This window comes from Rattus norvegicus, chromosome 10 (assembly GCF_021556685.1).
Source record: "Rattus norvegicus strain SHRSP/BbbUtx chromosome 10, alternate assembly SHRSP_T2T, whole genome shotgun sequence".
Taxonomy (NCBI): Eukaryota; Metazoa; Chordata; class Mammalia; order Rodentia; family Muridae; genus Rattus; species Rattus norvegicus.
Genome location: NC_141543.1, coordinates 92,820,627 through 92,832,371, shown reverse-complemented (window position 1 = coordinate 92,832,371; position 11,745 = coordinate 92,820,627). Strand labels below are relative to the sequence as shown.

The 11,745-nt window shown below is 46.7% G+C and overlaps 1 protein-coding gene across 2 annotated transcripts; it reads left to right on the top strand.

Moving 5' to 3' along the window:
- Nucleotides 1-5,167: 5,167 nt before the first annotated feature.
- Ccdc200 (coiled-coil domain containing 200) lies at nucleotides 5,168-10,059 on the top strand. 2 transcript variants are annotated; one of them, NM_001433409.1, is given in 4 exon segments: nucleotides 5,168-5,358; nucleotides 7,864-8,314; nucleotides 8,732-8,781; nucleotides 9,790-10,059. In NM_001433409.1, coding segments are annotated over 4 exon segments (615 nt in total). In that variant the 5' UTR covers nucleotides 5,168-5,271; the 3' UTR covers nucleotides 9,817-10,059.
- Nucleotides 10,060-11,745: the final 1,686 nt, after the last annotated feature.

Genomic DNA, 11,745 nt, shown 5'->3' with positions numbered 1-11,745 from the left:
CTACATATTTCTGTTGGACTTTATTTTTTTTTTTCTTTTTTTTGGAGCTGGGGACCGAACCCAGGGCCTTGCGCTTGCTAGGCAAGTGCTCTACCACTGAGCTAAATCCCCAGCCCCTCTGTTGGACTTTAATATTTCTATACCAGCTTTATCTTTTTGTTTTGGTTTGTTTTTGTTTCCCTGAACTCACTTCATAGATTAGGCTGGTCTCAAACTCACAGAGATCCACTACCTCCCAATGCTGGGATTAAAGGCATGTGCCACTACCACTCTGCCAGCTTTATCTTCTTAGTGTTTTCTTTGGATATATTTTCTTCAGCTCATTACCCTTTAAAGCTTTTTGTATTCTGATTTGGTAAAGATCCTACAGCTGGATTTTATGCTGTGTGCAGGTGTGCGTGCAGGTGTGGGTGCAGATGTGGGTGCAGATGTGGGTGCAGGTGTGCATGCAGGTGTGGGTGCAGGTGGGCATGGGGTGTTTGTGCATGTAGAGGACAAAGGTCAGTGCTGGATATTGTTTTTCAGGCGCCATCCACCATCCACCTTGTTATTTTTGTTGTTTTTTTTTTTTAAGATTTATTTATTTCATGTATATAAGTACACTGTCGCTGTCTTCAGACACACCAGAAGAGAGCATTACAGATGGTTGTGAGCCACCATGTGGTTGCTGGGAATCGAACTCAGGACCTCTGGAAGAACAGTTAGTGCTCTTAACCGCTGAGCCATCTCTCCAGCCCTATTTTTGTTGTTTTAACGTTTTGATTCTTTGTGAATTTCACATCATGCACCCCAATCTCATTCCATCTCTCCATCCCTTCATATCTTCCCTCTGCCCTTGCAGCCTTCCTCCAAAAGAAAAAAAAAATCTCACCATGAAAGCTGTAGTGATCCCCTCCTCCTTCCCACAGTGCTTAAGGCCGGCCTATGTCACATGTATCACCCAAACATAAAGAGAGTTTTGAAAAATGTATTATTGTTTAAAATATTGTATTCTATTTCTCCAGGAGTAAGCTAAAAAAAAAAACAAGCTTTGTTTTAGGGGGCTGGACAGCTCTTCTTGCAAATGATCATTGCAGGGTGTGGTTCGAGGCCTCTGGCTTCTGCTACACTGTCAATACTGGATCCTCACTGGGTATCTTCATGGATATCCTGTTGTTGCCCTGTGTAGTGGAGCTCTTGCAGGGGTCCTTGTTTGTGAGGGGCAGGGGTTTTTGTTTGTTTATTGTTTATTGTTGTTTTTTTTTTTTTTGAGACAGGGTTTCTCTGTGTAGCTTTGGCTGTCCTGGAACCTGCTCTGTAGACCACCTCAGAGATCCACCTGCCTCTGCCTCGGAAGTGCTGGGATTAAAGGCTTGCACCACCACCACCACCTCCAAGCTATTGTTTTTGAAACAGTTTCTTTCTAGCCTGGAAGTCACCAAGTAGACTAGGCTTGCTGGCCTGGGCCTCAGGAATCAACCTGTCTGGGCGTCTCCATAGCACTGAGATTATAAGCATGCACCACCACACCAAAGGGTTAGGGATACAAACTCAGGTCCTCATGCTTGCCAAGCAACCACTTTACTAAGCCATCCTCCCACCTCCCCTATAGATTAAAAAAATAAATCAAAACAAGCTGCGTATTGCTATACAACCTCAAGCAGACCTGAGGCAGGCCTCTGGATTATTATAATTTTCTTGTGTGTTTTGTAATTTTCTGTGAGTTGCATGAGCCATCCCTTTCCCTGAGGAGATCATGTTTCAATCTGGAATAAATAGCTATAAAAAAAGAGGATCTTTTTTTTTTCTCCTTTTTTTCGGAGCTGGGGACCGAACCCAGGGCCTTGCGTTTACTAGGCAAGCGTTCTACCGCTGAGCTAAATCCCTAACCCCTTGTTTTGTCTCTTAAGGGGCCAACATTTTCTCCTTTAACTTTTGCAGGACAGAGGCACTAGATCAGGAGTATGGCTTGTATTCTGTGTCTGATTTCGTCCACTTTACTTTACTTCTCAGATACGAGCTGCTCGGGACGCAGCATGTAGTTTACACCAGGAGAAAGCATCGCTGCTCATTTGTACAAGAGCACTGGGTGGGTACATAAGATAATGCAGTTTCGGGCTGGAGAGATGGCTCAGCGGTTAAGAGCACCCGACTGCTCTTCCAGAGGTCCTGAGTTCAATTCCCGGCAACCACATGGTGGCTCACAACCATCTGTAAAGAGATCTGGTGCCCTCTTCTGGTGTATCTGAAGACAGCTACAGTGTACTTATATATAATAAATGTAATAATATTTATATATAATAAATATTATATATAACATTTAATATTATATATAATATTTAATATTATATATAATATTTAATATTTAAATAATATATAATATTTATATATAATAAATATAATAGTAAATAATTTTTAAAAAAGAATATAAAGCCTCCACTTACTGAAGCTTGTGCCTGATATTGCTTTTTTTTTTTTTAAAGATTTATTTATTTATTATATATAAGTACACTGTAGCTGTCTTCAGATACACCAGAAGAGGGCATCGGATCTCTTTACAGATGGTTGTGAGCCACCATGTGGTTGCCGGGAATTGAACTCTGGACCTCTGGAAGAGCAGTCGGGTGCTCTTAACCGCTGAGCCATCTCTCCAGCCCTGCTTTTCTTTTAATGTCAGAGACTGACATCTGCTGTCTTCAATTGCTCTGTACTTCACTGACTGAGGCGGACTGCAACAGCTCCCTGTGCCATCTAGTCTAGCTAGCCAGCTCTTTTATTTTACTGAAAATGATTTTTTTTCATACAGTAACTTGGATCACGGTTTCTCTTCTCACAGATCCTCTCGGATCCTCCCTACCGCCCACGCATCCATCTCTAGGACTGACTTCTCTCCGTTAGAAAACGAACCAGAATAAAACAAAACAAGTAAGCAAATGGGGTGGGGGGGGAAGGGCATGGGAAAAGCAAACACGGGCAGAGATGCACACGTCCACCCGCAAAATCTGTAAGAACACGAAATCAGAAACCACTCTCTGTAAGCAAAGGATACAGAAGAGGCCATGGGTCTAGTGGCCCAGCGTGGACATCCATTTTCACGTCATGCTCCTCTTTGGATAAACTGACTCTAAAAACTGGGGCACGATGACTCACGAGTATGTCCCAGAATTTGAGGGGCTAAGGCAAGAGGAATGTTACAAACTCTAGGCCAGCTTGAGAAATATAATTCCAGGCCAGCCTGGGGTGAGGTCCTGTCTCAAAATGAAGCGGCAACAACGTTTATATAGAAAATAGTAAGAGGAAGCTGAAGGCCAGGCTGGTAACTTAGTGAGACTCTGTAGGTGGTGTTTGCTACTTTGTGAGTTTTTTCCACCCTTCTCCACCCCTTTTCCACACTGTCATCCCCCTAACACTAGATAGGAAAGAAAAAAGGATAGAGAGGAAAGGGGGTGATACCTTTAGTCTGCTTCCTGCTGATTAGGGGAATTGAGTCCTTGGAGCAAGTTTGATCTTCGATGGCAAGATATCTACTTTTTTCCTGTTCCTTCCTTACACAGGACTACTTAACAAACCTTGACCAACACCAAACAACCAACAACCTACCCCACCTTAGGGGCTGTGGTGGTTTGAATATGCTTGGTGCAAGGGAAGTGGTACTATTACAAGGTGTGGCCTTGTTGAAGGAAGTGTGTCACTGTGTAGGCGGGCTTTGAGGTTTCTTTCTATGTTCAAGCTCCACCCAGTGAGGATGAGACCTTCCTCCTGGCTGCCTTCAGAGGAGAGTCTCCTTCTGGCTGCCTTTGCCTTTGGCTTGGATCAAGATGTAGACCTCTCAGCTCCTCCAGCACCATGTCTGCCTGCAAGTGGTCCTGCCCACTACGATGACAATGGGCTAAACGTCTGAAACTGAAAGCCAACCCCAGTTAAGTATTATTCTTTGGACCAGAGAGATGGCTCAGTGGTTAAGAGCACTGACTGTTCTTCCAGAGGTCCTGAGTTCAAATCCCACAACCACATGGTGGTCACAACCATCTGTAATGAGATCTGACGCCCTCTTCTGGTGTGTCTGAAAACAGCTACAGTGGACATATATAATAAATAAATAAATCTTTTAAAAAGAGTTGCTTTGGTCATGGTGTCTCTTCACAGCAATGGAAAACCTAAGGCAGAAGTTGGTAGAGTTCTACACCTTGACCGGAAGTTCTACACCGATCTTAAACTTAAAAATAAAGAGAGGACCAGTGGGAGATAGATCAGTGGTAACTTGACCCGCATGCAAGGCATCAGTGACAAGTCTCATTTTCACCCTTTGTATCCAATCACGTTAAAGTACCCAGTCATGCGGATGACTCCCCTGGTGCTGGGGAAAGGATCATCACCCTTTTCCTGAAGGACAAAGATCCAGCAAGACCAAGCAGCTTCTCACAGTGTCCCACTTTGAAGGCAGGCATTTTCCAGGCACACCAGCATGCTTCACAGGGCAGGCTCTGAGACACTGAGTGGCAGGCCCAAGTTCCCCCAGCTTGGTGACACAACCAGGGTTAAGCTTGTGTCTGACACTCAAACTCCAGCTGATCCCTCTACAGATGGCTGGAGGTGCGAGGTTACCTCACCCCTACCCTTCGCAGAGAAGCTCAGCTGGGACACATGTGTGTTCACACGCGTGCACATACACACACACACACACACACACACACACACACACGAGTGAAACTCAGTTGAGGTTTGTATTTCCTTTCATCTTGACTCAGTACAAACGGTTCCTGGAAGAATGGAGAGAGACATAGGAGAGTGCTGGGGAAGAAAATTCCAGACAATTTGTGAGGAGGGAAGGGCCATCAGTGTGTCAGGAGCTACTGCCGGAAACCCCTTGGCCAGTCTCTTGAGAGATACTAGAAGAGAAAAATGCACAAGTTTTATTGCCACTCTGTCTTCAGGGGCCTACTGAGACCCCAGGCTGAGGAGGGGCTGTATCTTTTTCCTCCTCAGGACTCTGGAGGACTTACAGATGCTCCCCATGAAGAGCCTAGACCCCCAACACTTCAGTAAAAGGGTGATAAATTCCTTCTCCAGCACCCAGGGGAGTCATCTGCATAACTGGGTACTGCCCAGTTGCCCTGGTAGTGGCCACAGTGGCCACATTGTGATGTGGTCCGGGTAACAGGCAGGTGTGATTGGGATGGGAGGCAACAGAAGCATTTGGGTGCAGTGGCCTCGTTTTGGGCTTTTCCTGCTCTCACCCCCTGCTGGGATTTTCTTTTTTTTTTTCTTTTTTTTTTTTTTTACTACACCATCATGGGTAGTGCCTACCACTGGGAGGCTCGGCGTCGGCAGATGGCATTGGACCGGAGGAAGGCGTTAATGGCACAGCAGCAAGAGCAGGTGCAGGAGAGGGGCTTGGTTTAGCAGGGTCCACCATGGGGGCAACAGGAAGTGGGGAAGGATGAAGGACTTCCTGGGAGTGGATTGCTAGCTTGTGAGTGCTGTGTGCTCGGGTAGGAGGCAAGTGAGCTCAGTTTTTCTGTCATAGGCTGGTGGAAAAGGGGACTGTAACCAAGAGGGTATTTGAAGAGGACAGGTCTCTGTTGCCTGGGTTGCCCATGAACTTCCTGGCTCAAAACCTCCTCCTCCTACCTCAGCCTCCAATGACTAGTTCAGGGCAGAGTATGTATCTGGCCTGAAAGCTGTGCCATCTGGTGTAGCCCTCAGCCTGTGTGCTTCTGAATCCCTACAGAATTCAGAAGCATGGCTGGTGAGGATGAGGAGCTGAAGTTCATGAGTTTAATTCATGTATAAAATTAGAGCATCCAATTTACATATTGGGAAAAATTTCTAAGCATTTTTGGCATAACTTGGGTGACTTTTTTTTAAACTTTTAAAAAATTTATTTATTTTTGCTTATAAGAATACACTGTTGCTCTCTTCAGACACACACCAGAAGAGGGCATCAGATCCCATTACAGATGGCTGTGAGCCACCGTGTGGTTGCTGGGAATTGAACTCAGGACCTCTGGAAGAACAGTTGGTGCTCTTAACCTCTGAACCATCTCTCCAGCCCCCGGCAGGGGGGGAGGTTTCAACTGTATTTTCTTGGGGAGGGGAACAAAGTCTCACTGTATAGTCCTTTGTAGACCAGGCTAACCTAATAATCAAATTGCCCGACTCCATCTCCAAGTACTGGGATTACAGGCATGTGCTATCCTGTCTGGAAGATCAAATGCTTTTTTATGAGAAAGAATTTTTGAGTGAATTTCACCACATAGCCCTAGTTAGCCTGGAGTTTACTATGTAGACCAGACAGGACTGGAACTCATTGAGATCCACCTGCCTTTCCTTGAGTACTGGGATTAAAGGTATATTTCACCATGCCTGAAATGTGTTTTGCTTGCATGGATGTTTATGTACGATGTACGTACTCGGTGCCAGGGGAGGATATTGGATCCCAAGACTGGTGTCATAGTTGTGAGTTGTCATGTAGTGCTTGGAATTGAACCTCAGTCCCACCCAGATTTTGTGCGTGTGTGTGTGTGTGTGTGTGTGTGTGTGTGTGTGTGTACATTCACATGTGTGTGTGCATGCTTGCACACCCTTAAGAGGACAAAAGAAAGTGTCAGATTCCTTGAAGCTGGAGTTTACTATGTAGACTATGTAGGTGGTTGGGAGCTCCCTGATATGGGTGCTGAAACAATGCAGCTCCCCTGAGAGGACAGCAAACATTCTTCACTGATGAGCCATCTCTAAGCCCTGAGCTCAAATGCTTATAATTCAGTGTACCCGTGGCTGGAGAGATGACTCAGTAGTTAAGAGTGCAGGCACGGGGCTGGAGAGATGGCTCAGAGGCCAAGAGCACTGTCTGTTCTTTCAGAGGTTCAAATCCCAGCAACCACATAGTGGCTCACAACCATCTATAATGAGATCTGGTGCCCTCTTCTGGCCTGCAAGCATGCATGCAGATAGAATGCTGTATACATTATAAATCTTAAAAAAAAAAAAAAAAAAAAAAAAAAGAGTGCAGGCACTACTGTTCCGCTCCACGGAGCACCTGCACAAACATACAACGTATTCCCCCCCACATAGAATTAAAAATAATAAAAGACGGAGGCTGAAGAGAGAGCCTCTTTCAGAGGACCCAGGTTTGATTCTTAGCACCCAAAGGGTGACCTCTTGCTTGTGGCAATCCTCCTGTCTCTACCTCCCAAGTTCTGCGATAGTAAGTGTGACCACATCCAGAAAACCTGTTTTAATATGCTTATTAAACTCTGGAGATGGAATTACAGCCAGTCGTGAACTGCTAATGTGGATGGAACTAGGTAGCTTCCTCTCCAGCCCCAGGAACTGTTCTTTTTTTTTTTTTTAAATGATAATCACTTTTATTTATTTATTTATTTATTTATTTATTTATTTATTTATTTATTGTGGTTTTCTTTCTTTGAATTATTTGTTTTATGTATGAGTACACTGTAGGTATCTTCAGACACACCAGAAGGGGGCATCGGATAGATGGTTGCGAGCCACCGTGTGGCTGCTGGAAATTGAACTCAGGGCCGTTGGAAGAGTAGACAGGGCTCTATAACCGCTGAGCCATCTCTCCAACCCCAGGAACAGCTCTTTATCCTCTGGCTTTAACAGCTACTTTCAATGCTAAATTCCAACCCAGTAAATAGACACTGAGACTGGGCCACTTCCTGGCCATGAGTTAAGCAAAGGAGCCCAGCTATTCAGAACCATGCCTTGGCTACTATCCTGGAGAATGGAAACAGCCTCGGCCCTAGCTCCAGCCTCCAATTCAGGGGATAAAGACACTTCTCACAATCTACACTTCTCCCTTGCTCCACGGCCCAGTTTATTCTGTAGGTGAGTGATCACTTGCTGGGTGTTTCTTGATAGGAAGCAAAAAAACAGGAAGAGAAGAAACAGCATTCTGAGAAAACATCTCAGCCACATCAGGATTCAAAAGGGCCACAGCAGGATGCAAAGGGGACACAGCAGGATGCAAAGGGGACACAGCAGGATGCAAAGGGGACACAGCAGGATGCAAAGGGGACACAGCAGGATGCAAAGGGGACACAGCAGGATGCAAAGGGGACACAGCAGGATGCAAAATGCCCACCACCTACACAGCCACAGCAGCAGGCAAAGCCACAGGAGCAGGCACAAGCACAGCCACCTGGGCCAAAGTCACAAAAGGAGCACGACCCTCCTACACAGAGCACCTTCAAGGACAGCCTCCAGAAGGACACCCAAAAGCAAGGACCCCAGACTAGACTCTCGGGAGCTCAACAAGACGGCCAGCAAGCCTGTAAAGTGTGTGATAAACCCCCAGTCCTTCCAGGCCCTGGTGAGTATGCTACCTTTGAGGGCGGGAGGTGAGGGGGCCCCTTACACCCATCCCAGTCCTGTAGTTTAGAAGTTCCATTGCCTCCTGTCCTGTCTAACCCTTCCCGGCCCCTTTGCGCTTAAGTGGCCTCCTCCTGGAATGAATTTCTTCCAACCTAAGGCAGTAAGGAAGCTTCTGAATAGAGCGATTGGGTAGGTGTCAGCCACTCTTCTAGGATGTGGCAGAAAAGGTGGGGGGATGTTGTAGGCTATGGGCAGATACAACTTGAGTCCTGTAAAGTCTGGGACCACAGAATGGCTTCCTAGTGGAGATTCTTCGCAGGAGGTTTAATCTGTGTCTAGCCCCGGGAAGGGCCTAGCCCCACCCCCAGTATCCTTAGCAACTGCCAGATGAGTGACTTGTGCTTTGTCCCATCAGGTCTCACGAATGTTTGCCAGCCTGCCTCTTCTAAATATTCCCGACTCACGGTGAGAGGCAAGGGGGCTCTGGCTAACTGAGGGCAGGTTTTCCTGTGCCTGTGGAAGCCAAGGAGGATTTCTTAGCATAGGTCTAGGGAGAGAACTGGAATCATTTCAAAGTCACTTCTGGGTCTTGTTTTGACATTATTTTTGTGGTACAGGGAACTGAACCCAGGGCCTTGTGCATGCTAGTCAAATGCTCCACTCCTGGGCTGTTGTCCCCCATCTACTCTACCCTCCTTTAAAAAAATCGTTTTACGGGGTTGGGGATTTAGCTCAGTGGTAGAGCGCTTACCTAGGAAGCGCAAGGCCCTGGGTTCGGTCCCCAGCTCTGAAAAAAAGAAAAAAAATTGTTTTACTTTAAAAGGAGTAGTTTACTTATGTATTTTTGCACATGGGTGGGTATCTGAGGCGGCCAGAAGACAGCAATGGACTCCCTAGAGCTGGAATTACAGGGGGTTGTTGTGAGCTGTCTGGTGTGGGTGTTGGAAAAACAGTAAGCAAGCACTTTTTCTTTTTCAAGACAAGGTTTCTCTGTGTAGTTCTGGCTGTCCTGAAACTCGATCATATACTGGACTGGTCTTGAACTTATAGACATTTGCCTGCCTCAGCCTCCAGAGTGCTGTGCTGGGACTCAAGGCCTGTACTACCCCGTGGCCTGCTGGGCTCCAGCCTCCTACTTTTTGAGTTTGAGGCAGGATCTTGATACATCTGGGCTTGCTTGGAACTCACTCAGTAGTCAAGCAAGACTTGAGCTTGAGATCTTCCCAAGTAGTAGCCAAGGTTACAGACTTGAGCCACCAGGCCAGACTACCAGCTGGCGACTCCTAATCACCTAATCATAAAATGGCAGGGATGGGGAGGGCGCCTGGGTGGATTCTCAGCAGTTTAGGCTGAAGAGCAGCTGCTCTTTTACCTCCTCATTTTTATAGTTCACAATATTCTCAAAGCAGAGCGCCCAGAAACGACTAACTTGTCTTGCTTCCTGTCTTTTGTTTTTGTTCGTTTGTTTTTCAGTCAACTAATTACATCCAGCAGTGGTGATCCAGAGATGGACTCCAAGACCTGATGATACCACAAAGCAAAAGCAAAACCCAAAAAAACAATCAACCGAACCACAAAACAAAAAACAAAACAAAAAAAAAAAAAACAAAAAACAAAAAACCCAACAACAACAGAAAGACAGCAACCACACTCTCTTTCCACCCAGCAATCTTTCTAATCCAAAAAGCCATTTGAGTTTGGAAAGGAGACTAGCTGGGATTAAAATGTGATTCCTGGAGAGAACCAGGAGCCTGGTTAATGAGCGCAGGGTGAGGGAGGAGGGCGGCAGAAGGACCCACAGTGGAGGTGGACGGAAGAGGGAGCCCATGCTGTTGCCTAGCCTAGGGAGAACAAGGTCTGGAAACCCCGCCCCCCATGCCCACCCCAAGCTTGCACCTCCTACAACTGTTATGCTGTTCCTTATCGTGATGACTGACAGGCTCCACGGCTCGCTAATGAGCATCACTAGAACAGGGTCCATGCTTATTGAGATACCTGAGAAGGGAGGGTCTGTGACGCACTTGGGCAGCAGCAGAATCGGGGGTGGGGTTCAGTGGGGTGGGGGGCAGGGCCTTATATAATCCCAGGCCCATACTAGGTATTGAGCTGTTAAAACAGGTGATGCAGGAGGGGACTGAGAGAATCCAGAAGAGAAAGATGTGGCAGTAATGGACTCAGGACACATGACCTTGGAAAGGAGAAGAGTTTACCGAGTCCTCAAGCCTCTTTCTTCCTAGGTGTCATATTTTCCACTTAGGAGAGGGGCCGAGAGATTTCCAGTCCAGACGGGAAGAGCGGGCAGGGCTGGGGACCCTCAGTCTCAGCCTCCAGGAAGACACAAATCCTAGGAAAAGCCTCTCTTGGTCACATCAGTCAGAATGGGGGACCAGTGAGTCATTTTGCATTAACACAGGGCATCAGCTCTGGGTTGGGAGCCTTGTGTTAGCATGGTCTAGGGATGATACCTGAATGGGGCAGTATGGGGATAGGTTTGGAACCAGAATAGTATTCCAAAACAGTTTAGGAATACACAATGGAAGAAAGCAAGCCTCTAGAATAATCTCTCAGAAGCCAGAGGAGCACAACTTGTTTCCAAAGGTCTTGTACAGGAAAATCTGTAGCCTGAGGAGGTAGCCAGTCGGTGAAGTTCCCTTATCTTGCAAGTACAGAGGCCTTAGCTTCATCCTCGGAACCCATGTGTACTGGCTGGTTGTGTGTTTCGACTTGACACAAGCTAGAGTCATCACAGAAGAAGGAGCCTCCCTTGAGGAAATGCCTCCAGCTGTAGGGCATTTTCTCAATTAGTGATCAAGGGGGGAGGGAGGGCCCAGCTAGTGGTGGGTGTCACCATCCCTGGGCTGGTGGTCTTGGGCTGGTTGAGGGCTGGAGAGATGGCTCAGCTGTTAAAGGCTAGGCTCACAACCAAAAATATAAGAACGTAGGTAGGTTGAGCAAGCCAGTAATCAGCATCCCCCTACACACACACACACACACACACACACACACACACACACCATGGCTTCTGCATCAACTCCTGCTTCCAAGATGAATTGTGATCTGGAAGTGTAAGCCAAATAAAGCAATTGGTCATGGTGTTTTTGTTGCAGGAATAAAACCCTAACTGAGACATCATGTAAGGAAAGCTGGGCTTGCTGGTGCATGCTCCCTACCCTAGCACTAGGGAGTCGGATGTAACTAGCTACCCTGGAATGGGACTGTTCATAAACATAGTGCCTGGCACAGGGACACAGTCCCAGCCTGAGAGGTAGAGGCAGGCAGATCTCTGTAAGTTTGAGGCTAGCCTGGTCTACATAGTGAGTTCCAGGACAGCCAGGGCTACCCAGTGAGACTCTGTCTCAAAATAAAATACAGTAAAAAAAAAAAAGTACCCAAGGAAGAACACCCAAGGATGTGCTTTGACCTCCACAC